Here is a 26,699-nt window from a genome sequence, read left to right on the forward strand (position 1 = left end):
AGAATTTCAGCTTCCCTGGGCCCTGCTTCCTCTTCTGTGAACTACTGAAGGGCCATTTGAGGTCCCTTCTACCTCTAATTCCATAATCCTTTGCCCCTATCAAGTTTTCAGTTACTCTGCAGTCAGTGTGAATTCCAGAGCATTCTCATTATCTTAAAGTATAATATGATGTTCTCAACCCAGAGGTAATCAAAAGAAGTATTTATTTACACTTTTTACAGACTCATTACATATAGGAAGAGAGTTTTGTAATGTCACACGTCAGTATATTCATAATAAATGCGTACTTCTGACCTCCTGACACTCTGAAGTGACCGAATGCTTTCGCTTCTTGTTCGGATATTTGATTTCTTGAACAGCCTCCGTGAAAAGGAACGACACATAAAAAAGTAAATGATGGGGTCCAGGCATACATTGCATGCCGACAAGAAAAGTGTCATTTCTTTGCAGTAATAGAGAATTATGTGTCCTGAATCATCTAATAGCCTGTCCAAATGGCTAAAGGTAAACGGTATTCGACATAAATGATAGGGCAGAAAGCATGTAAAAAAGACAGCCACCACAACTCTGATGCTTTGGTTATGCTTTCGTTTTCTGCTTGATTGACTAATAAATTGCTTGCTGGATTTCTGTATGTACTTGGATATTGCAATGTAACATCCAATCAGTATCACCAGGACAGCAACAAATAAGCAGCTATTGACATGGATGACTGCTTCATGCCATTTCACGCCTAGAGGACTTTTAAGTTTTGTACATTCGTTGATGGTTTCCACTGTTGGTTGACCATTTGTAAGGATTATGTCGGGTAAGGCCAGAAAACCCATGACCACCCACACACAAGTGGACAAAACCTTTGTAAAAGTGATGCTGTACATCCGAGAATCGCCAAATGGCTTCACTACCTTCAGGTAACGATCGATGCTGATCAGTCCGAGGAAGATGATGGAAGTGTACATGTTTGCATAAAAGAGAACAGATGAATAGCGGCAGAGGAAAACGTTGAAGTACCATGGCCCGAATCCTGCATCACGAACTATCCGGAAGGGAAATGTCAGGGTCATTATCAGGTCTGCCACCACGATGTTTTTGAGATAGAAAATGAAACTCGTTTTGTTTCTGATATGGAAAAAAATCCATACTGCGAGGCCATTGAGCAGAAGGCTTGCTACAAATATGACAAGGTAAAGAACTGGTAGGACTATCGTGACAAATTCCTTGTTAGCGGTTATGTTCTTTGCATACAGATCGCTGGAATTACTTGAAATAGAATTGCCTTGGTTCAGTTCATCATCTGTAAAAGAACAAATCGTCCTTAGTGGGTAATGGTCATGACCAACATTGCTTTGCTTTTTTATGTTGTAAATGTCTACAATGATATCAAGGATGAAAAATACCCACTCATTAGATTGCAACTAGGAAGCAAATTTTGATCACGGAAGATTGGCATTTTTGTCCATATTAGTGTTCATCAAGGGGCAGCAGTGTAGTGCAGTGGATAGAATGCTGAGTCTGGAGTTAGACTCATTTTCCTGAATTCATATCTGTTCTCAGACACTTACTAACTGTGTGACCCTGGGCAAGTCACTTAACCCACTTTGCTTCAGTTTCCTTATCTGTAAAATGAGTTGGAGAAGGGAATGGCAAACCACTCCAGTGTCTCTGCCAGGAAAACCCTAAATGGAGTCACGAAGAGTTGGATATGACTGAAACAACTAAACAGGAAGTATTTATCTTGGTTTTCTCTGTGTGTGTGTGTGTGTGTGTGTGTGTGTGTGTGCGCACGCGCGCATATGTGCATATATACACAGGAATGCATATATGCATACACTTGTAGCCCATCCATCATGTATCTGTTAGGTTTTATGGTAGATAGAGTACTGGACCTGATGTCTGAAAAACCATAGCTTAGATAAAGCCTAATATACTTACTAGCTGTATGACCTATTTAACCTCTGTTTGCCTCAGCTTCCTTACCTGTAAAATGGGGATGTCATAATGGCACCTACCTCCCAGGGTTATTGTGGGGATCAAGTGAGATGATATTTGTATTATGCTCTGTAACCCTTAAAATTTTATATAAATGCGAGTACTTTTATATTTCATATCCTGTAAAATATCTAATTATAATATTAAATATTTTTCCATTTAACTGCTTAGACATGTAGAGGTTGGGAGGCAATTGAACTGGTAAGAGACTTGTAGTATATTTCTCTGAACCTGCTTGAGCCTTTTAGAAAACCTAGTTCTAGATAGTTACGGAGCACTGGTCCCCAGGAGCACTCATTTCTTTAGTACTAATAATACTAATAATAATAATGATAATAATAATAATGATAATCTTGCTACTGAGAAAGTAGGTTTTTACATCACTGGGCAATGACTAGCTTAGTGTTTCTTCATCACTCAGATGCAGGTTAGAACCTGGCAGAACTTCAGATTTTTTTATAGATATATAAAGTTAATGTTGTCATTTCTATTTATACACTCAATTGTCTTTTGCATGTACATATGTTTGTGTCATTTAGTGCACTAAACATTTAATGAGTTCCTATTTTGTGTATTATTGTCTTCAGAAGTCAAGCATAAGAAGATAATCCTTCAGAATCTAGCCCCTGAATGATTCATCTAAACATATTTTGCAATAATCCCCCCTCCTTTCCTTTCCCTTTCCCTTTTCCATCCCTTTTTTCTCCCTTTCCTCTCTCTCCCTCTTCCTTCTGCTTTTTCCACTTCCTCCTTCTATTAATGACTCGAATTCTTCTTGATCCAACTCTGTTTCAGTGAACTCTTTGTCAGGGATGGGCTGGAAGAAATGGTTACTAACAGCCAGCTTCTCTCTGTCACATTTAGAGTCATGTCTATCCATTCACTCAACAGAGATATAGCAGAGAGGTTGTTGAGTTTTTTTTTTTTAATTGCAAGTTAGGGTCCCCTAATTTTTGCTTGAGTTGAAAATCTCCTTTTCCTACATCATCTCATCTCCTTTCCTTTATGTTCTTTCCCTCCCATTCCATGCTGTGAATTGTTTTTTTTATAACTAGTTTCTCTAGCTTGAATGCTCTTAACGCAGGCTAGTAATTTTTCTCTAGACTATCCTGTTCTAAGACCATAGTATTAATTAGCCTTTATGAGTCTGAAATGCCTGATTCAGCTCCCATATGTATTATTATTGCTAGTTGTGAATGTTCTCTGCAATTGTCTCCCAACCCACCCTTGCTTAATGAAGTATCTGAGCAAGGTCTGTGACCTGAGATACACCTATGGCCCCCTTCTCCCACCGGTGCCCCCACTCCCAGCTTCTTTCTTACCATTAAAAGTACTTTTGTAAATGTATGTTTTCACTGGATGGAGGCATTATATTAGGCTGTCGGGAAGATAGGGTTTGGAGGAAGCTTGAATTAGATAATGGGTTTAGTTTATCTGGCTTTCTATGTATAAACATCACCTATTTACCTGCTCTCATCCTGACCCTGGGTTCTCAGGGAACACACTCTGACAAGTCCTATGGCTCTGGTAGGCTTTGAGATTGACCCCATGTTGAACTATATAACTGCTGTTTATTCATTGGCTGTGATCAGAATCAGCGCCTTGCTGTCTACAGAAACTGTCCAGCATGACTTACCCAGGGTCACACAGTCAGTGTGTGTCAGAGACAGGGCTTGAACCCTTCTCATCTCCAATGTCAGCTCTCTATGTCCTGCTTCACGAGACCTCTCATCATTTTTTCTTTAGTTTGCCAACTATCTCACTTTCTTGATTTTTTGTTCAAGTGGATATAACTTGTGTGATGTAGTTTTCTCAGAGCAATTCGTGCAACATTCAAAAAACTTTTATGAAATGTCTGCTTTTGTGGTAGGGGATACAGAGACAAAATGACCACGTACCATCTTCCCTCAGGGAACTTATAGTCTATTAAGAAGATACAATACTTAAATATAATAATGGTAATAATAATAATACAATGTAATTAGGAGAGAGCTCTTACAAGTAAGGGCATCAGCATAGATGGTTTCTGAACTGAGTCTTGAAAGGAAGCTAAGTATTCTGAGAAATTGAATTGATGGAAGAGTCCATTCCATCCCTGGGGAAGGGTATCTTGCATGGGATGGCAGCTAAATGACCCAGTGGATCGAGAGCTAGACATGGAGTTGAGTTTGAATCTTGGCTATCATTTATTGGCTGTGTGACCCTAAGCACCGAACCTCTCTCTATCTCATTTTTAAAATGAGAAAGTTGAATTCCATGGCTTTTAAACTTCCTTTCAACTCATAAAATCTGTGAATCAAGAGAAAAATAATGGACTGAATAATAATTGCTGACATTTGCATAACACTGCTATCGAGGAGGCATTTTATAGAAAACACAGTGGTCTGTTCCTTCATAGTAAAGATCTAGAGAAGGGTAGAGAATAGTAGAGAAGGGTAAAGAATTCATTTGAAAGGAGATCTCCCCACTCTTGGGATGGAGTTCCTGAGTTCCGAGGAAGTTAGATCACCACTGTGGGTGGTCAGACAGGTGGAGGAGGAGGAGGAAAAGAACTCAAACAATTTTCAAAGTACTTTTTCAAAATTCTTGTTCTTAAGATATCTCAATCTTGTCACAAAGAAACAGTTATTAGATGTGAAGAAAGATTGTGGTCACAGCATCCATGTAAATTAATACTATTGTAACTAATGTAATAAAATATATTTATAATTAACATAAATTAATATGAAAAAAATTAATAGATGTGCCTGCCCAGAAAAAGAATGCCAGTAGGGCTGGTCGGTGGTGGTTCTTGACTCATCTTGTGGTTTTGAGACAAGTTGGTGTTCAACTTGATTATCTCTATCTCGGTGTTATCTCCCACTGTCCTGGCAATCAGTTTTCATGTGCAATGTTAGCCATTAGTGTAAAGGGAGAGCTTCTGATTAATGCAGGGGGGGATTGTTTATGTAGTCATTCCCATATCTGCAGCTAATTTTTAGTCATATTAGTTGGGACTTAATTTGAAATTTAACATGATGAAAGAGAAAAATCATAGTTCCAGAGAAAGACACAGAAAGGAGGCTTTCTAGGGATTTCTTTGGTATGCTCTCAAGGATCGGTCTTCCAATTTTTCATCCTTTTCATCTCTTACCCTTCATTTTTTAAAAAGAAATATTTTCCCTATTTCTTCAAAACTTGTGGCCCCAGAAGCTCATATTTCCCTTGCTGCTAATTAGCCGTGTGACTGAACAACTCAGCCACAAGTAATTGAATGGAACCTCTTTTTTACTACCCCAGATTATGACATGCAGTATTGTTTCCCCCATCTGTATGTAAGAATCCTGCCCAGGTAGGAAATCTTATGATGACACCAGCTTTGGTGATTCAGTTAAGGAAATACCAGCTGCTATTTCTTCTCTCTTGGCAAATTAAACTGGTAAGCTACTTGAAGTCTCCTTTTTATCCATTGTACACGTCCTTCCCTATGTCTTGCGGAGTATTCAATAACTGTTAGCTGATTAATATTAGTTTGATTTGATTTGATTTTTGGTACGGATTTGAAAAGTCAGTGCTGCCAAGAACTCCCAACTCCCAGTGTGGAATCTCCTTCCACTGTCACAGATCAGTCGCTCATCTGTAACTTAATCTTAGAAAGTTACCTGGGAGGTTAAGTGATTTGTCAAGGGTCATATAAACCAGTATGTGGCAGAGGTGATATTTGAACTTGCTCTCTTGGTTGATGGAGTTTTAAGGATTTGGAGAAAGAAAAAAGAGAGGGAGGGAGAATGAACTTTTTTTTTTTTTTTCTGTTCTTCTTCCTCTTCTATCCCTGTCTAGTCTCCAAAGTGTCCCACAAACATTTTTGGGAGGTCATTAGTTCCACTTGTGAAAAGGATTTCATTTGACTTTCTTCACCCACTGCAATGCTCTGAGCTACTACGCTGGCTTTTATTGATTAGAATATAATGTCAAGAAAGTGATATATACAAGATTTGTAGTAGGAAGCAGTTTTTGGTACTGATTAAAGGGGAGTGGGAGGCAGGGAATGAAGGATTCCTTTTCTTAAACCTTCAAGTTGAAATTGGATCTTGTAGTTGGAAAAAGACCATATAGCATCACCTTATCTGTATCTGAGAGTCACTCATACTCTTTGATAATCCCCTAGCCCCATCGGTGATGAATTATTGCTCATCGGGGGGTGGGGCTTTTTGGCTCAAAATGTGGAAGTAGCAACAGTGTCCCTAGTACCTGATAGGGTGGGAACCAAAAGCTGAAGTAATACAAATTATAGGGTGTTACTCATTTTGGCTTAGGAGCTAAAGTGTGAATATTTTCTAGATACTTGCCTAGGGTGATAGGGTGACATTGTCTTTTGCCTTCTTGGGAACCTCAGTGAACCTTGGTTTAGAAAATTACATCTGGAAAATAATATGGTTGGTTGCTGTTTTGATAATTCCTCTCACACATATGATTATTTTCATCCTAAGCATTATTTTGGGGCTGGTCTCTCATGAGAAAAAAAAAAAACTTTAAAGTGAGACAAGTCAAACATATCTTAATAGTGCCAACAGATGGGTTTGGTATTTTGATTCGGGAAAATTTAGGTGTGCTTCTGGTGATTTAAAAGTTATTGTCTTTAGTTATTATTAAAAAAAAAAATACGTCCACCAGTAGAAACAAGACACTTGTGAACCACGTTAGACTTCCTTGTGCTTTCAAGTTTCTGGTTTTTACCTGGTAATTTCCCACGCAGCAGGTTCAGCCCCATTCTTTAGCCAGGATAGATTTTTAAGCCAAAATGCTTGTCAGGACACACACGGATAAGTCTGAGCCTTGGGTTCAGCACAGGCTGAGTCTGTCTGCACTCCTAGGGGAAAATGTAGGAAAAAAATAAAAAATAAAATAAATGTTCCAATGGGAAGGAATTTCAGTTTCTTACTCTCCTCCCTTTCTCTGTCTCTCTGTCTCTCTCTCCCCTTTCTTTCTCTTTTCCCCTCTCTCTCTCTCCCCCTCCCCCCCTTTCTGTCTCCATCTCTCTCTCCCTCCCTTTTTATGAAAATATATTTTGATAGTCTCTTAGGTTTAGTCACCCATCTGGATATGAAGAATGGAATTCCTATGTTACTCTCCTAAATTTCTATTCTTGTAGAGTTCTGTCTGTTCTTGCCTTCCCTGGCCTGCCATAGAGCACCTATGAACTCCTGCAAATAAGGGCAGATTTCTAACAAGGCCTTGGGCCATTTTACTACTGATTTTTGTGGTTTTGTGTCTGCCTTGCAATCCTGTACTTACTATATAGGTCACCTTCTCATTCATGTCTCACAGGAGCAACAACAAAATTGTAGGAGTGACCATAGTAGAACCAGCTACTGACACTGTCCTCAGTTACATAGCTTTACAAAACTTTCTTCATGACTCTTCAGTGATATGGGTGTATTATTACTCCCATTCCACAGATTCAGACCATGAGGTCCTGAGAGGTGAAAAGAATTGTCCAGAAACGCAGACATGATAGCGAGATGTGTGCTGGCATTTTCATTTACTTATTTCTTCTCAAATGTGAAATTCCATTTAACATTGACTAGTAGTTGGAGCAGTCCTTCTCTTTGGTAAAAATTCTGCATAAATAGCAGATTTGATGTTTTTGTTTTGTTTTGTTTTGTTTTACCCCAGACAGTCTTAGGAATGAGAGTTCTAGGAGACCTTAGAAATTAGCAGTCAATACCTCTAGTGAAGAAAATGATGCCCAAAGAAATTTGAGTCTTGTTCAAGGTTGCACAGATCACACATAGCAAATATGGAACTGGAACCCAACTCCCTTGTCTCCAGACCATTATTGGCATATAGGAGAGTAATTTGGGATTGTGGAAAATAAACAGTAAATTCTCACATATGACTTGAAAAAAAAACCTACAACAATTAAGATTAGTTAGCATGCTGCCTGGCCCGTAGTGAGTGCTTAGAAAATGCTTGTTGCTTGGCAGAATTCCCCTTCAGAGCTTAATTGTAACTAGAGATCTGGTTTGGTCAGACCCAGAATACCATGGTCCTTTATGAGAATGAAATTGGCTTTTCTCGAGAAACAGCATGGACTGAGGACAGACTTAATAGCCAAGCTCTGAATCATCTCAGTTGGAATCTTGGATCTGATACTTAAGAATTATGGAACATGGTAAAGACATTTGTGAATCTCCATTTGGTCATCTCTAAGATACAGATAATTATACCTAAAGTATTTCTATTACAGGGTGATTATAAGGGGTCAAATGGGATAATGAATGTAAAGGGCACTACAAATGTTGAAGCCCTTTACAGATGTCACAAATGACAGTAGTTGTGGGTATTATTATTATCATTATTTGTTCTAGTACTACTGCATTGGATCATAGGTTCATATTATTACTATTGCATTGGAAGATTGAATCAGAAAAGGAATTTGTTAATACTCCCATGTTTGGAAAATTTCAAAAGTCCCGACTCTTTAATATTTTCTCTATTTCCACTCCACCCTTAGTCACAGGAGGGGCAAAGTCACTATTTTTAGAGATTAAGAGAATGTAGATGAAGAAGGGAACCATCTTTGGGGTGGGTGGTATGTTTTCATAGAAGAAGTTATTCTAAGAGGAGCTAAGCCCTCTTAGATGAATTGAAACCATGCGGGACTTTCATGGCCCTTCATAATTTTGCTGTTCACGTGGTTAAGCAACCCCCAGTCTAGCTCAGTTGCCCTGCCTTCTCTCCCCCTCTCTCTCTCCCTCCCTCTTTCTCTGTCTCTCTCTGTTTTTCTCTCTCTCTGTCTCTGTCTCTGTCTCTGTCTATCTCTCCACCAAAATTACCACAAGAAATCTTGGTGAATGTAGCAGACATTTCTTTCCAGGCTGCCCCCTTGCAGCTAACCAGGCATCAGTATGTTAAAGAACTTTACTGTTAAGAAAAGAGTTATTATAATATGTCTTGGCCTCCACAGTAAATCTTGTCACCTTTCTTTCTACCATCATTGCTTAGGATATTGATCTGAGATTCCATGAAAGATAGACGTGACATTTCGGGTGAAACAAGTAGATCATAAACTCATTTTTGGAATAAAGGACCCCATTTCTAAGTCCTCCTTTTTTCTCCTCATGCATGGCATGTTGGTTGATACACCTCTTCTCATTTGGGATATTTCACTGCTGTTGAGACCCTTCCCTACAAGATGAACAGAGTTGGAATAGGGAAAAATGGAAGAGTGAATTAATTTCACATTTTAGTCATCAGTTTCTAATAAAGTGTGGGAATGAAAGGCGAGTGAAGGCTGAAACTATTAAATACAAGAAGTTTTGATAACTTTTGTCAGTGGATTTAAATTATTTTGAATAATTAACATGGGGCATATGAAGATAAGTAGTATTAGACGAGGCTGGAAAAGGTAAAATTGGAACCCTGTCGTCAAAGACTTTGAATTCCAGAAACGGGAGCTATATTTTATTCAGTGAAAAATTCAGAATTTGACAGAGTGACATCATGAGAGCCTTAGTGACTGTTCCTTAATGTTGAACCAGCCTTGTTAAGGATTGTATACATCTTCAACCCAGGGAAATTAGGAGGCAGCAAGCTACAGAGAGGATGTGTTGATTCATGTAGGATCTTACGTTACTGTGGTAGTGTGGCATGTGGTGAGGGGGGTGGGGGAAGGTAGTGGATAGAATCCTGGACTAGGAGACAGGAAGACCTGAGTTCAAATTCTGCCTCAGGGTTTTTACTACCTTGGGCCTTTTTCCACTGTTGAAGGACTGGCCATATTCCAGAGCCTTATGGTCATAGGATCTAGAACTGGAAAGAATTTAGATTTAGTTATCTATTTCAACTCTGTTATTTGAGAGATATGGAAATAGAGGTGAGTTCAAGTGATTGCCACAAAGTGACATAGATATTAAGTTGTTTTTCAGTTGTATCCAACTCTTTCTGACCCCATTTGGGGTTTTCTTGGTAAAGATACCCGAGTGGTCTGTCATTTCTTTCTCTAGCTCGTTTTACAGATAAGGAAACTGAGGCAAACTGGGTTAAGTGACTTGCCCAGGGTCACACAGCTGGTAAGTATCTGATGCTGAATATTTACCGAGGAGGATGAGTCTTCCTAACTCCAGTCCCAGTGCTCTGTCCACTGTACCACCTCGCTGCCAGAACTGAAATTTGAGATCAGGTCATTCATGCCCTTCTTCTCTTTTACCACTCTGAGATATTGAGGCTTTGAGTGCTCCCTCCAAAGATGCAACTCACAGCCCCTCTACAGGTCCTCAGCCCATGTAGCTCTTTTCACTTTCTTTCTGTCAGTTTTCCACAAACTATTCGCCTGATATTCGAGAAGTCTTTGACCATTCCTTGGGTACCCATATGACATGTAGGCTGCTTTACCAATTATCCCTCACTCTCTCTTTTCCCATCATACTTCCCTTACACCAGTTGGGTCCACAATCCATTTTTGGTAATATCTTGTAACCTATTTATGTTCTGGGAAGGCCTTTTGGAAGAGAGTGCACTTAAGCTATGATGAGGTAAAGTTTTCTTTCTAACATCCTTTCCCAAAATCATACTGGCCCTCTGATTACGGTACTGACAGGAACTTGGACAACTCTCTTCTTCCCAAAGGAATTACATGGATTTGAAATATTCTTCCTTTTCTTGCTTTTGCAACCATTACCAAGCATTTTAATAAGAGCTAATAGCACTTTAGGGTTTTCAAGTACTTCACGTATATTTACTCATTTGATCACAAAACCCCTGGGAGGTAGGTATTATTTTTATTCTCATTTTATAAATGATGTAACTGATATTGAGGGGGAGAGGTTAAGTAACTCACAGGAAATAAATGAGGCAGGATTCAAACTTGGGTCTTACAGACTCCCCAGACCAGCACTCTTTCTGTGCTAGTTGCCATTTTGCCGAGCTCTTATAGTATCTCTATGAAATCTGATAGGAAAAAATTATATTATTTTATCATTAATTATTATTAATTATATTATTTAAAGTCATTTAGCAGTGTCTGTGGGAAAAGAATCTATTGGTTTCCTCTCTCTTGCAGTTTAGAGATGGGAAACAATCCCAACTGATAAATGTCACTGGTTCATTTGAGGAGCCTTTGGAATTGCTCCTCCCCTCCCCCCTTCTACCCTAGGTAGCCATTGGATTTTTAGCTTCTATTTCCACATTGGGAAATGTTCTTTTCCCTATAAAGGATAAGTGTCATATCTTGTGACCTGTGACATTTGTCCTTTAAAAATCTCCATTCCCAAGAGCAGTTAAACTGGGAAGCTACATTATATCATTTCAGTTGTTTTAGGAATAAGAGTGTTGAGTACTAAGCATGGTTCTTAAGTGCTGAACAGAGCATAAAATTAAAGATGGTCCCTTCCCACCATTGAAATCCATAAAATTACATCTTAACATGGGTGGAACAAGTGCAAAAATGGCTATTTTGCCAAGCTACAGGAAGACTCACTTCCAAACTAGAAGAGCCAGTAGACTCAAGCAGCCATGAAATAGAAATGCATTTATTTCTTTGCCCTTTAACACTCCCTTTATTTCAGGGTTCAACTAAGTTTGTTTGGTTTTTGATGAAAAGGATTCCTTAGGATTCCTTTGGGTATCATTCAAAAGTCATTCCTTAGACTCTAAAATCTAAAGTGACTTGGGGTATGTATCTGTGTGTTATAGTTAATAGTGATTAGATGCACAGTGGACACAATGCCTGGCACATAGTAGGTGCTTAATAAACATTTGTCTTTGTTGTTATTGCAAGTTGTTTTCCACTCTTGCGTATGTCGCTTTTTAGCTATATGACAATGAGAAATTCATTTAATATCTCTCAGTCTTAGTTTCCTAATTTATAAAATAAGCATAGTCCTTGTCAAAGTTGAGTTGCATTGAAGAAGAGGATGTACACACAGTTAGTGGAAGGAGTTTCTACAACTAAACAGATTCACATCAAGGACAGTCACAGATTTAAATCCTTTCTCTTCTCCCCTCCAAGAAACAAAAATTTTGAAACAAAAATAAACCTATAGGACCTAAGACAGGGTTATTGAGAAGCTCAAATGTGCTTTTTAAACCTTCACATGCTATGTAAATGTCACCTATTCCATTATCCTGCTCCTTGTTGGTGGGGGTTGAATTTTACAATTCATCAAACAATTTAGCACTTTGCCCTTAGCGGAGGGTGCGCTGCTGGGAACGTGAAGAGGTAGCCGACTGGAGACTCTGAGGGACTCCTCAGGTCCGTTCAGTAGCAACATGCTCAGGGGCTGTGTAATCACACTAGAACAACGTAATAGTACGTTACTAACCCTAGTGCTTAACTTGATTAGGGGGTGCTGTGAGAATGTGCCTGTGATCAAATATTTTAGAAATCATGAATCACCAAGCCCCATTAACCATACAGGCAAACTTGATCTAAATCTCTTCTGTCACTATAGGCAGAGCTCCATTTTTACATAGAGAAAATTCTATGTCATCAAGAATGAACCAATAGACTCATGAAGAAAATGATTCCTTAGGACAATTCCTAGCACATAATGGGTATTAAGTAAATAAATGCTTGTTGAATGAATGAATGAATGAATGAATGAATGAATGAACATATGAATGAATGAATGAATGAATGCTGACATGTCAGGTCACAAAATCTGGATGAGGATTAAATTCAAACACAGTCCTAAAATCCAGATTGCTCACAATACACGATTCGGGTAGTGTTTAGTCACATATGACTAGAAACCTACACATAGACATTTTCTACTTGGACTTCGAAGGGTCACATTCTATAATTTTATATATGGCTAATATTGATTGTAATTGTTAGAAATGTTCTCATCATCGCCATTAACCTAATAAATTAATCACTTATGTGCTTGCCATGCTTATTCATTGTGGTTTTCCACGCCAAGGAGGTAGGAAATTAAAAAGAAAGGAAATTAAAAAGAAAAAAACCGGCCAGCTTAACCCAGAGTTGGTGCCAGATTAGGGGTGGGTGGGTGTGTGTGTGTGTGTGTGTGTGTGTTAGTTCTTCCTGTTATTATGTAAAATAGTTTACATCTTTACAACTCATTTTAGCATCGGTTGCTACCTTGCCTACACATCTCATACACAAAGTCCTGAGTTCCTAGGCCTCAACCATGAGACAGACCTGGGACGGGATGGACTCCTCTTATACCTCGAGTTGGCTTGTCATGTTCCATGTTTGTTGACGTTGGGCAAGTAGTTAAATTTTTAAAATTTTTCTGAATCTTAGTTTCCTAATCCATAAAAATGAGGGAGCTGGGCAAGGAGACCTCAAAGGTCGTTTCCATAAGGTATTTTTGTTTCTTCTTGGAGTTGGTGTTCAAAGAGAGGAGATCATATGCAGTGTTGATGACTCATGTAACCATGGCCTTTCTTCACTTCATCATCTGTAACATGGGCATTAATACTTTCATTACCTACTGCACAGGGTTCACAGGATTGTAGATTTAAGAGGTGGAAGGAACCTCAGAGGCCAATCCCTTCATTTTATAGCTGAGGAAACTGAGGTGGAGATTAAGTGACTTGCCCATGCTCTCATAGGTAGAAAGTGTCAGACGTGGGATTTGAACCCACCACCTCTGGTGGTTGTGGGATAAATCCTGGGTAAATTTTAGAGTATTATGTAAATATGGGTTATTCAGTATGCCAAGGATCTATTAATTAGCATGAATTTAGTAGGTGTCTACCATGTTGTTAAATGTTGGGCATACAAAGCTAAAGTGAAAAACAGTCCTATCCTCAAGTAGCTTACCTTCTGTTTGGGAAGACAATAGATTCTTATGCAATAAATAAGGGTGATTGGGGCCTGGGGGTGAGAGGAGGTACTAACAAACAGTAGAGTGAATCAGGAAAAGGGTCCATAGTTTTGGTGTGGGTTCTCCCTTTACCAATCCAGATGGCCACTCTGCTATAACCAAGTATTCAGTCTTAGCTTCTTGAGACAGTGACTTGCCTGTGGTTCCACAATTACAAAGTTTCAAAAGCAGCATTTGAACCTAGATCATTCTGATGACCAGTCCAACACTGTCCACTATCCTCCACTGTTAATTATTATTTTTTCATTAAATCACCATCATTAAGGTGGCCTGATAGAGTGGCTGGAGCTCTATCTGAAGCCAGGAAGACTGAGTCCTGCTCTGATACATACCAGCCATATGCCCATGGCTGACTCATTTAACCTATCAGTGCTCTGGGCAGCTGTCTAAGAAAGGGATTCTTACTTAATCTTTCTGCTGTCATGGACATCTTGGGCAGTCTGGTAAGAAGCCTAGTGACCCCCCTCTCACCATAATATTTTTAAGTGCATAAAATAAAATGCTTGGGATAACAGAAGAAACCAATTATACTAAAATAGAGTTCAAAAAAATTTAAATGAAGTTCAGAGTCCAGGTTAAGAAGCGCTGCTCTAAGTCTATCAGGTGCAAAAGCGGGTGATAATGATAAAGAGGTTCCATACTTAGGAGCGCCTTGTTCTCTGAAATCCAGTCTAGTTCGTATCTTTAGCATCATCATCATCATTTCACATAGTGCTAGGTGTACAGTAGATGCTAAATATTTATACTGATGAACTAATTAATAATGGTGCCCTGTTATATAAAGATTAGTGGTACTTCTCTATGGCCTCTTCTTGCCCCCAATTTCAAAATATTTTCCAATATGTAAAATTTGATGATCAATGGAGGCTTTTCTTATATCAGCTCAATTATTTCAACTTTCCTGAGACCTATCTTCGAAAACTTTACTTTTATTCAATTGCAGACACCTTTAGTTGTCTCTCAACTTTTAAAAAAGACCACGGTGAGAATAAGGAGATATAAGAACCAGGTGGGAATTTCTTTAAAGAAAATCGACTTTTCTGGAGTAATGTTTATTGGCCCTCGAAGCTTACTGAAAGTACTTATTAGTCCTTGCAGCATGGTATAGTGGATAAAATGTGATTGCTTGGAGTCAGAAAAACCTTGGCTTAAGCCTTACCCCTGGTGTTAATCTCCTGGCTGTGTGACAATGGGTAAGGTAACCCCAAAATATATAAAATGAGAAAGGTCTTAAAAGATAGTAGATAGCCAAAGCTACCTCTCTCAACAGGGTTTTGTGTCTTTTAAAACACTATTATTATTACTATCATCATCATCATCATCATCATTTTCAGTTTAAAGTCAGTTAACTTCTCCAGGGATGAATTCCTCCAATATTTAGACAATACCAATGCAATTTAAGCCCTAAATTACATCTTTTTTTTTTTTTGGTTATTGTTTCATTTGCATTATTAAAACTCATAATAAGACTTATAGTGATGATGCTTACTTATGTTGTAGCCTTAAGATTTTCAAAGCATTTGCAAAATGCTTTCCATGCATTTAAAAATTTTGATTTATCTTGCCTTTTCATCTGGATTCTGAGCTTTTCTAGGACAGGGACTGTGTCTTCTTTGTTCCTGTTTTCCTTCCATTAAAGATCTACCCTAGTGGTATCAATTCAGATAAAAATGGAGGCTGCTAATTCATATGTAAGGCTCCCTGTGGATTACACATTGACTTAATTTTAAAATATATTATTTGTACTTATTGTATTATTTTGTTAAGTATTTCCCAACTGCATTTTAATCTGGTTCACGTTCTACTTAGGAGTACTGAGTATGTGTTTGACACCTGTGAGTGGTGGCCATTGTCTTCCTCTAAGCCCTTTTATATTTCGTGGGTACCATATATCCAGACTACATATGTAGTCCATACCTCCTTTTTGATGATACATATGCTTGATGTGTTTTCACACCTCTCAATTCTCATGCAGAGGTCATTTTGGAAAGGTCATTCATTTATAGAAAATATATTGCAGCCAATTTTGTATCCACCATGTATGTCCATTGCCTTTTGGGTCTCCTGCAGTCTCATCGGAGATTATGGTATCCCACTATTCCCAGCTATTCAGCATCACCATTTGAATATTAGGATTTTTTTCTTTTCAGGAGGAGTTTTTGGGCCAGCGGATAGTTGTGAAGCTCAAAAATACAGCATCATTTCTGAAATGTCAACCATCCCGCTCTCTTTATCATTTTAATTCTAGGCCTCTATACAATTCCTGTTCCAGATATATATTTACCAGAGTAGAATAGAAATTAATTTAAAACTAATGCAAATATGGAAAACAAACCACAAAGTAACATGAGTTTAAGGAGACCCAGGTAGAATCGCTTGACTATTGTTTTCAAGTCCACAAGCATTTAAGTGTCTACTGTGAACTAATCACTGTATGGGATATAAAAGCAAAAATGAAATAGCCTCTGCCTTCAAGGAACTTACATTCTACTACACGGCACTTCCTATGAATAAGGGTCAAGGTGGGCAGCTAGGTGGCACACTGGATAGAGTGCCAGGCCTGGAGTCAGGAAGACCTGAATTCAAATCCAGCCTCAAACACTCACTAGCTTTGTGACTCTGGGCAAGTCACTTAATCCTTTTCACCTCAGTTTCCTCCTCTGTAAAATGAGCTGGAGAAGGAAATGGCAAACCACTCCAATATCTTTGCCAAGAAAACCCCAAATGATGTCATAGAGAGTCAGACATGACTGAAACGACAGAACAGCAACAAAAAGTGGGCAGAGACAGGTATTGGACATGACTAAGAATGTAAGGCTGGCTCCCTTAAAGAACCAATTACTGTGTTGCTGATAGCATCCTACACAGCTCTCCTCGATGCGTACTATGGGCCAGCCAAACTATAGGATTCACCATTCCCTGCACTCACTTTGACCTCTCCTGTCTTTGCTGTGGCCATTAACTGTGGGCCTACATGCCTTTGAACTTGCCTGAGTCACCTCTGCTCTTTGTTCCCTATTATCTCCAGGGTCAAACAAAAAGTCCTTCATTTGACATTTAAAGTACTTTACAGCCTGGCCTCCTCCTTACTTTCCAGTCCTTTTACACATGATACCCTTCCATAAAATTCTATGATCAAGCCATGCTGGACAACTTATTGTAATACGTACATGGTGCTGTTCCATGTGCCATCTCTCTGTGTTAGCATATTCTGTCCCTCATGCCTGGAATGATTTGCTCCCTTACTTCTACCTCTTATAAACCCTAACTTGCTTCAGGAGACAATTCAAAGGATACCTTCTTGTAGGAAACCTTTCTCAATTCCCAGATACCAGTGCTTTCACTATCCATCTACTCTATATCTTGAATGTGTCTATTTTTTTGAAATAATTTTTTATTGATGTCATTTTTTAATATCACATAATTTCCCCCTAGTATTCTTCCTCCTTCCCCTCCCAGAGTGGGCCTATTTTATCTATACATTGTCTACCTCATTAGAATGTACAATCCTTGAGGGAAGGAACTATCTATTTCGGTCTTTTTTTGTATTCTCCATGCTGAAAACATAAGTACTTACGAATGCTTTTTGATTTATTGATTGAGGTGGAATTCAGAGGTTGCTTACTCTGTAAAGCCTTGAGTGCCCCTGCTAGAAATGATTCTCACAATTCTTACAACACTTTCATCTCCAGTTATATTTGCCATGTTGTGATCTGCTTTATCCTCATTTATCTTTCCTTAGCATCTTAGGACTAAGGGCTGGAAGTTATTTGAGGAGAGAGACTGTTTTATTTCATCTTCATATCTGCTAATCTCTTACACATAGTAGGTGAATTGGATGGAGATTTTTCATCTTGGCTTGTGCTCAGTGGGTATTTCTTCTTTTATTGCCTAGCCTTTGATATAAAGGGCTGCCTGAGATTCTTTTTTCTTTTTTTTAAAGAGGGCTTAATCTAGGCTCTAATTGCATAAGAAATCCCTCCTTAATTATACAAAATAGAGGTCTCTGTTTGTGAATACAGCCCCTGTTTAATGGTGTTGAGCTTTGCTTTTGACCCTGAGAAAATGAGATAATTGAACCCTCTGGCATTTTCCTGTCTGCCTTGTAACTCTTACCATGCCCTATAAGACCAGAAGCAGGACTCTATCCTACCATGTTTTTTATTCCTGGGTGCTAAGTAGTTTTGCTACTTAGCTGCTGACAGAGGAAGGGCTGTGCCTCTGCCATATGCATTTGCTGTAGGGTTTGGGAGTGGTTACCATGGACTCTGGTGAATATGAATGTACTTGGCTTTCTTCCCTAGATAGTTTTAAAGAAGAACCTGTATCTCCTTTTGGGTTTGGCTTGATCTCTGACATCTTATGAAACAAGGGTTTGGTTTTCAATTTTTGGTCAAGCTCTTTCATATCTTTAGGTGAGGATTCTAATGATAGCTAGGTGGTGAAGTTGGTAGAGTGCTGGGCCTGGAGTCAGGAAGACCTGAATTTAAATCCAACCACAGACACTTCCTAGCTGTGTGAACCTGGTCAAGTCACTTAACACCTCTGACTCAGCTTCCTCATCTATAAAATGAGGCTGATAATAGCACCTACGTCTCCGCGTTGTTTTGAGGATCAAATGAAGTTCTATGCAAACCTTAAAGCACCATATAAATGCCAACTGTGATGATGATGATGACATTCTATGGAGCTTTGTAAAGTGCTTTAAGTACATCTGATTTCATTTGCGCCTTATAACCACCCTGTTAAGATAGGAAGACCAGATATTATTATCTCCATTTACAGTTGAGGAAACTGAGGCTCAGAGATTTCCCTATGGTCACACAATCAGTTCCAGAGTTGGGATTCTGGATTCAAATTCTATCCAAGCAACATTTATTAAATCCCTTTCTTCGTACAAAGGCATGGTGCCAGATGTTGGAGATACAGAGAAAAAGTCAAACAGTCCCTGCTCTCAGGAACATTCTGCCAGCAAGATGCTGGCAAAAATCACCACCAAGCATTTATTAAGCACTTACTGTGTGCCAGACACTGTACTAAACACTGTGGGGAAAAAAAAGTAGGGGGGTGCAAAAAAAATACAGGTTTTTCTGCCTCCAAATTCTGTACTCTTCCCCCTGCTCCAATCTGGAGCGTACAGTCATGGGATCCGTAACTAGAATGGACCTTTAAAAGGAAATTATCACTGAACCTCAGCATTTGAAAAGACTTCAGAGATGACTTACTCCAAGTCCTACTTAAATAAGAACTCCCTCCTCCCCTACCCCCCAGTAATGAGCTTAGTGAGTGCTTGTAGAAGAAACCAAGGCCCCACAGTCTTAAATTGACTTATCTAAAGTCATGTAGATAAAAAGGGGCAGAGTTAGAATTTGAATCCAGGTTCCTTTGTCTCCAAATCTAGTGACCTTGCCTTCCCTTCCCTTCCTAATAATAATAATAATAATAATAAAAAATACCTAAGGTTTGCAAAGCACTTTATAAACATTATTTCACTTATCCTCAAAACAACTGGTCAGTACTGTCACTGTTCCCATTTTCTAGATGAGGAAACTGAGACAGACAGGTTAAGTGACTTGCCAAGCATCACACCATAAGTGTCTGAAGCCAAATTTGAACTCTTACTCTAGGTTCAGCACTTTATTCACTGAATTACCTAGCTGCCTCTATTCATAAGAGTATAAAAATATACTTTTTTTAAAAGTCTAAAGTGGGAACATAAAGTACTTGGACAGAAAACAATCCTGTAATGTCAGTAAGACATCACATTTTAATTGAAGTCTAGAGTTAAAAGATTTGCCCAGGGTTATACCACTGGTTAGTGTTGGAGCCAGGAACCAAAGCAAGTTGGATCCCATGCTCTTGATTATCCCATAATGCTGTCTCTGTTTGACCAACGCTCAGTATCATTAAAGCCAAAATGCCCTAACTTAGTGCAAGGGTTGATGCTATGTATTTCTTTCATTCTCATTCATTCCCCTAATTATATTTAATTCAGTAAACACTTCTCATTCATCTACTATGTGTAAAGCCCATTTGGGTTCTGGGAACAGAAAGGTCAGATGCATATGAAAATATGTATGGTAAAAGTTAAAATATGAAGTGATCCAGACAAAGTGCTTTAGAGAACTTTGAAGGAAAAGTAACACCTGGCAGCTGGTGGAATGAGGGCAGACTTCCTGTAGAACCTATCACTTGAGCAGATTCTTAAAACGAGATGTGGTTTCTGAAAGACAGCGATGAGGAGGAAGTATGTTCTGGGCAAGGGAGAATGGAGGTGTGAGAATGAAGGTGTAACCTAAGGAGCAGGGATTTGGCTGCTGTAGGTGAAGGGCAGGGATGGGAAGTTTAAAAGCAAGTACAAAAGACACATTAAAAAAACAAAACCAAACGTGTATTAATAGGATGCTGTGAAAGGCACCGTGGATAAGTGTGATGGGGTAAGACTTACACCAAGTATAATACCAAGGACAGTGTGATGGGAAAAGGAGAGATCCAATCAAAATACTCTAAGAAATTTTGAAGAAGAAATTTAAGCTGGAAGACCTCATTGAGATGGTGGCTTCTGAGCAGAGCCTTCAACATGGAGAAGAATTCTGGTAGGCGGAGTTTAAAAAGAAAGGAGCCTCAGGCAAGGCCCACACAGATGCATGGAATTTAGGAGTTGGCAAACTGAGTGTGGGGACAAGGAGTAATCCAGTTTGGCTAGAATATGCAGTGCATGATGAAGAAGATTTTGAAATAAGCCTGGAACCTTGGTTTGGAGACAGGTTAGGGGAAGGCTTTAAATACCGGACGAAGAAATTTGTATTAAATCCTGGCAACAGTAGGGAGCCGCTGAATGAGTAGAGGAGTAACAGGTTCAGATGTCTGTAAGATAATAAGATCATTTCTGGCAGTTGGATATGAGGAAAGAGGAAAGATACTCAATGAGGAAGGCTGTTACAATGGCCTAAAGAGGAAGTGGTGAGGCCCTGGACTAGAGAGATGTCACGATGAACAGAGAGGAGTGGATAGAGGTGGGGGGTCTGTGGAAGTAGATTTGACCACCGATTAGACATGTGGGGGACCGTGGGGCAGTAAGAAGAGAGAAGTGTCAAAGAGGATTCTTCAGGATTCAAGCATGGGTGCCCAACAGCATAACAGTAACATTAGCAGGAATAGGGAAATTGGGAGGTGGGACAGGAAATCTTTTTTGGAAAGATGAGTCCAATTTAGGATATGATGAGCTTGACATGAGTGCCAACTTGGGTTCTGGGTACAGCCGGCACTTAGGAATGCAAGGTTGGAGATAAAGGAAAAGATATGGTGGGAGTCATTTCCATGGAACTGGTCATTCAAACCACCAGAGTAGATGAAACTAACGAGAGAGAATACAGAACATAAAAGAGTTTTGGTTGTGCAGGAGGGGTGGTGTTGAAAGATTTGGTTTCGGTGTGGGGAGAAGACACTGAACCGGTTAAGGAAACTGAGAACGAGCAATCAGAGCAGGAAGAGGAGGAGAACCGGGATACAGTGATCTGTAAACGTCAAAGAAGCTAAGCCCTGCCCTCAGCTTTTAGGTTACTAGCCCTAAGTGCTGCCATTCATCTTCACTTCCCGTGTATCCAGCGTGCCTCCTTCCTGGCCCCCTTCCTTGCCTTTAATTATAGCTTTTAGCATTCTCCTTGTTCCCTGAGAGAGCCTCGCCAGGCATCTGTCATTCCCTGACCTAGCAAGCATCCGGCCGGCCCGTGTTTAGCATGTAGTCCAGGGGTGCCCTCCGATTGAGCACATTGGGGCATCAGCGGGGTGTTTCTCCGCACAGATGCTTTGCTACTTAAAAGAAGGGAAGTGAAACATCGAGAAGTCAAGGAAGGAATGAAGGAAGGAAGGAAGGAAGACAGAACCTGAAAGGCAGACAGCCGCAAACCTAAATAAGTGTAATCTGCTTCTAAATTAGTCCCCCTCCTTCAACTCACATCCCTAAATGTAAACAATTCTCTTGTCCCTATTTCTCTTGTGTTCTTACCATGTCTTTTAAAACTGAGGTTGTACATGTAAAGCAAACTTTAAATTGCTGTATAAATACTAGCTGTATTAATACTACCACCACCACCACTACCACTACTACCACTACCACCACCACCACTAAAACCACTACTACCAACACACTAATACTAATACTACTAGCTGTATTTACTACCATTACTACTACTGTTATACACTACTACCACTGCTGTTAATACTAAAATCACTACTACCACCACACTACTATTACTAGCTGTATTTATCACTATTACTGCTACTGCTACTATACAGTACTATTCTTACTACCACTAAAACAACACCTACTACGACTACTACTACTAATACTACTACTATACCTGATATCATTTTATGGCTGCTAGATCAAATTTCCCCCTTGGAGTCTACCTTCTTGGAGCCTAACAGATCCTAGGTTTAGATCCTGCCATCTACACTTACTAGTTGTATGACTGTGGAAAAGTTTCCTCATCTTAGTGGGTATAATATTTTATCTGTAGCACTCGTCTCCTAGCATTGTCATAAGACCGAAATGTGTTATTTAAATAAAGTTCTCCATCAGTGTTGCTTATTTTTATTATTATAGAAAAGTCTCCAAACTGCCTTTTTATTCTCCTGCGCCTCAGACTAGGATACTGTGAACACACGAAGGCAATGATGTTGTGAGGCTAAAGATAAAATTTATATTGGCTCTCCACCTACCCTTTATAGAAACAATGGCTAGTAAGTCTATGAGGATAATAGTGTAAACTCTTAGAAAAATTAGCTAACTTGCTTTTTGAAATAGTCTAAAAGTGAGTGAACATTTATTCCCATTGAATTTGGATCCTTTTGATTTCTGAAATTCCGTATCAAAACAGAACACTCAATAGAAACTGCCCTCTTTTGTTATAGGTTATTTCACTCTGATATGTAGGTCACATTCTTCTTCCAAAGGCATCACTAATGGGGTCATTCCACTGCCTGTGCTCTGGAAGGCAATAGTGCATGCTGGCAGATCTTATCAAACTAGGAAGGCTTTGGGTGTGGGCCTGGTGATGGGCGGTTTGTCTGAGCACCAGCCTGGGTACTATTCATGAAGACTGTCTCTCTACTCAGTCTTGAAGAGGTTGTGTTCTGAATTGATCCATAATGATCAGATCCCAGATCCTTGTATTAGATTTGTACTGAAAGTATAATGGACTATGCCTTGAATCCCATGCTTTTGCTTAATTTTAGCTATTAATTTTTACTTATTTTTGGGAGGGATGGTGGTGTCTATTAATGAAATGAAATCTTTAAAAGATTTTACTTCCCTGTGATTATAATCCGTATATTTAAAGCTGGAAGGGACCTATGTCCAATTAATCCACCTGGTCCTTCATCTTAGAGATGAAGAAACTGAGATTTGGAGAGGTACAAAACACACTGGTAATGTCAGAGTGTGACTTTGAACCTAGGTCTTGTGATGTCAACTTAAGAGATCTTCCCTCTGCTGTCTCTAAGTGAAAATGAAAGTCAGTTTAAAAAATTACACATAGGTGATGTTTAATAAGTTTGAGAAATATGAATGAAGATGATCCTAAGAAGAATCCTGGCTTAGAAATACCTTAAACAGTGTCAGTGTATGGTCTGACTGGAAACTAACCTTGTCTTTGTAACTAGAGAGAGTATCTCCTTTTGTCTGATGCATGTGCGCATGCACGCACGCACACATACAGACACATACATGTATGCTGTGTGTTTGTGTTACAAACATATATAACATATATAGTTTGCTTTTTTGAGTTTTTCTTATTTTTAGTCAGTTTTTTCAATTACCCAATGAAATGACAAGTTTTCAACTAAAAAAAAAATAATCAAACATAGTTTGGTTGCTAAGCTCTTTGTCGTAGCTATGTAATTTTCTCAGTGACTCTTACCTGACATGTTTTAACATGATTTCTGAAGAATCTGAATGAGGATTACCCTGTTCTTTTATGGTACAATGAATAAAATGAGATGGCTTTTTTTTTTTAAAAGACACGAAGATGAAAAAGTTTTAGTCTTTTTCTTTTTTCCTTTTCAAATAAATTACCAATTTGGGTAATATGAAATACATTTAATTTTGGCTTTCCATTGCAAACAGTTTAAAAAAAAAGCAAACAACCTCAGGTTTTATTCATCTGGTAAAGTGTTAGTTAGTAGGAGCAAACCTCATTCTCTTCTTTTGAGAGCAGATGGGGCAGTTTACATTGTAAGTTACCCTGCTGTTTTAGCTCTCTTGGAAGTGGTGAAAACCCAGGGAGTGGTGGCTCCTGCCTGTCGTCCAATGCTTTGCATTCAGCTTTTCCTTCTCTTATTCTGCTCCCAATTTTTAACTCACGTTTAACCACAGACCTAATTAAAGTCTTAGCCAGTACCTTTGCAAGTCAATTTCCCCCAACCCCTCAGCCATTTACCTGTCATCGTTGTCACTTTCCATTGGCCAGTTGAGTGTCTCCAAATCATCAGGCTCGAATGTCAAGAATAAGTCTTGAGACTAGTAAAAGTAGAAAAATCGTTCTTTTGATAAAAAATGAAAAAGAATCATTTTTTCCCCCTTCACATGAGGTAGGTGCTCCTCTTCCAGTTGTCCTCTGGGACACCCTTTCAAATTCCCCGGACCAGGAAAAACTAGAGCAACTCCCTTGGTTGTGAATAGAAATGACTCACCTACAAGTTAGTAAGTGTAGGTGAGGTTGGCAGACTGAGAACCTCATTTCCTGAACCTGAAGGAATACTAACGAAGAAGGGATTAGACAGTGATTCACCTGAAGGGAGCCTATTGGGTGGGTTCCCAGAATGCCAGAAGGCTGTTGTAAGGAATAATGGCCGCATTTCAAGGACTGCTGAGACTTGTCTTGTCTCTTTGGTATCTTTTTTGGGATTCCTTTCACTAAAACAGCACTTTTAAGGTTTCTGCAAATGATTGCCAAATCATGTACTGAGTAAATTTTGTTAGCTACTGTTGTTTGCAAAATGTTCTCATCTCATGTTTTGTTTTGTTTTTTTAAAAAGCATTATAACTATTCCACCCACTCACACACAAAATCATCATGTTTTCCTGTTCTTCTGAAGCTCCCAGAGAGATCCCTCATAGCTGCCTCCTATTTTCCCTGCATGTAAGTCAAACAACAAAGATTTTTGTTATATAAGAAAAAAATAAAGCTTCCAAAAAAAAGCCCAAATAATCAACAGGGGTTCCTGGAGAGCTTACTACATACCCAGGACAAATAATGAAGAATTTTGAGTTGCTTTTTCTGTGCTAAAAAAAGAAAAAATATTCTACCGCTGCCAATAATAATTAGTGACAGACCAAATGCAGATTAATTTTTAAATGATCTTTTTTCTCAAATGGCAACAAAAACCAGTTATTCAAATGGAAGTCTTCAAATTCTATTTTTCCCTGGCCTATTTAATTTTCAGCGGTATTTTTCCTAAAGATTTATTCTTTTTTTTTTAAGGTCTCCCTATAGTTTTTTCTAGAAGAATTTCAGAGATTACTAAAGAGCAGGTGCTACCAACATATTCAGTTTCAAATCCTATCCATGTGACACGTTAGATCACAAACTTTCTCTGTGTTGCAGTTCTTAGGAAAATATTGAGGACAAGTTTCCTTTGGCACCTGCTTGGAGCAATTTGCTTTCTGAAACATTATTCCCTCACATTCGTACACGAGGAACTTGCCTCAAGTTTTATTATTGTCATTATTACTATTAATTACTGTATTGCATCAACACAGTTTATAAAAGGACATTCTGTGATCTCTTTGGAACCTAGAATTCCTTAGAAACAAGATAATAGGGTATTAAAAGGGAAATCAAGAGAAAAAGACTAATATTTTAAAAATAAAATTTATTGATATCTTTTATTTTTATATCACCTAAACTTCTCCTTGTATTCCTCCTCTTTTGTATTCAGAGAGCATCCCATGTAATAAATACATTTCTTTTTAAAAAGAAAGGATTAGGGGAAGGGAAAGGGGAATCAGCCAAACTATGCACTTTCAAAATATATGAATATATATTTTCAAAATAAATGTATATTTTCAAGATATATAAATATATTTTCAAAATATGTTTTCTATATATATGTAAGTCATACATTGTATGCTGTGTTTTGTAGCCATTGGTCCACCTCACACACACACACTCACACACATTCACACGCACACTCACACTCATACATCCACCTCAGCAAAGGAGCAGGAAGTTGTTCATTAGGGCAATGTTTTTCAAAAACAAAAACTCAGAAGGGAAGAATATTCTGACTTTCATTTCTGCAATACACGTATAATAATAACAACCTAGAAAAAGAATGTGAAGAGAAAAAAATTCAGAAAATAATACCTTAACGCCAGGCCATAAGTAGAAATCTTATTCAAATCTGTAACATGGGGCCAGACCCATTTCCATAGTGTGGTTTTTTTTTGGTTTGTCTGTCCAGATTCATGCTGTGTGCTTCATTATCTTCACAGATCTTTGGAAACCTTATTATTGCCCATTTTGAAGAGACAGGTGATGCCAAGTACCCCTTGACATCCCTTGGCAAAACTGGGAAGTTGTTTTAGTAGACCCCAAGACTCACCTTTAATTTCTCCATTGTGCCTCAGAGCTTTGTGTCTTCATAATGTGTTCGTGTCTCACTTTATCAAAACCTGCTCTTCCAGTAAGAGTTTGAGGAACTCATTCATATTTAGGTATAAATGGCATCCTCCCCCTCATTTGCATTTTGATAATGGACAAAATCTTAAGCCAAAGGAATAAATTTTCAATCGTGGACTTTGAAGAGGTAATTATGTCTGTTGAGATAATACTTTGGTAGAAGGCAGAGGGACTGCCTACATAGAGGATC

The 26,699-nt window shown here is 38.8% G+C and overlaps 2 protein-coding genes across 2 annotated transcripts in view; one reads left to right on the forward strand and one right to left on the reverse strand.

Annotated features, from left to right (window-relative positions):
* Positions 1–26,699, forward strand: part of MED12L (mediator complex subunit 12 like) — a 385,357-nt gene that overhangs the window by 234,061 nt on the left and 124,597 nt on the right. The gene's annotated exons all lie outside the window — the stretch shown is intronic.
* On the reverse strand, positions 187–24,523 carry GPR87 (G protein-coupled receptor 87). The gene is made up of 3 exons (XM_027875725.1): positions 24,266–24,523; positions 6,706–6,838; positions 187–1,294 (listed from the first exon to the last, which is right to left on the reverse strand). The coding sequence occupies exons 2-3, from the start codon at positions 6,737–6,739 to the stop codon at positions 255–257; spliced, it is 1,074 nt and encodes a 357-aa protein (XP_027731526.1). The 5' UTR covers positions 6,740–6,838; positions 24,266–24,523; the 3' UTR covers positions 187–254.

This window comes from Vombatus ursinus, unplaced genomic scaffold (assembly GCF_900497805.2).
Source record: "Vombatus ursinus unplaced genomic scaffold, bare-nosed wombat genome assembly UNPS02014810.1, whole genome shotgun sequence".
NCBI lineage: Eukaryota > Metazoa > Chordata > Mammalia > Diprotodontia > Vombatidae > Vombatus > Vombatus ursinus.

What these genes read in the sequence shown, in the direction of transcription:
- GPR87 (XM_027875725.1), bottom strand. Translation starts at nt 6,739, where the DNA reads ATGGGGCTGAACCTGCTGCGTGGGAAATTACCAG. An exon ending in GCTGCGTGGGAAATTACCAG is followed by an intron (nt 1,295 to 6,705) that starts GTAAAAACCAGA and finishes GTTCTTTTACAG; the next exon opens with ATGATGAACTGAACCAAGGC.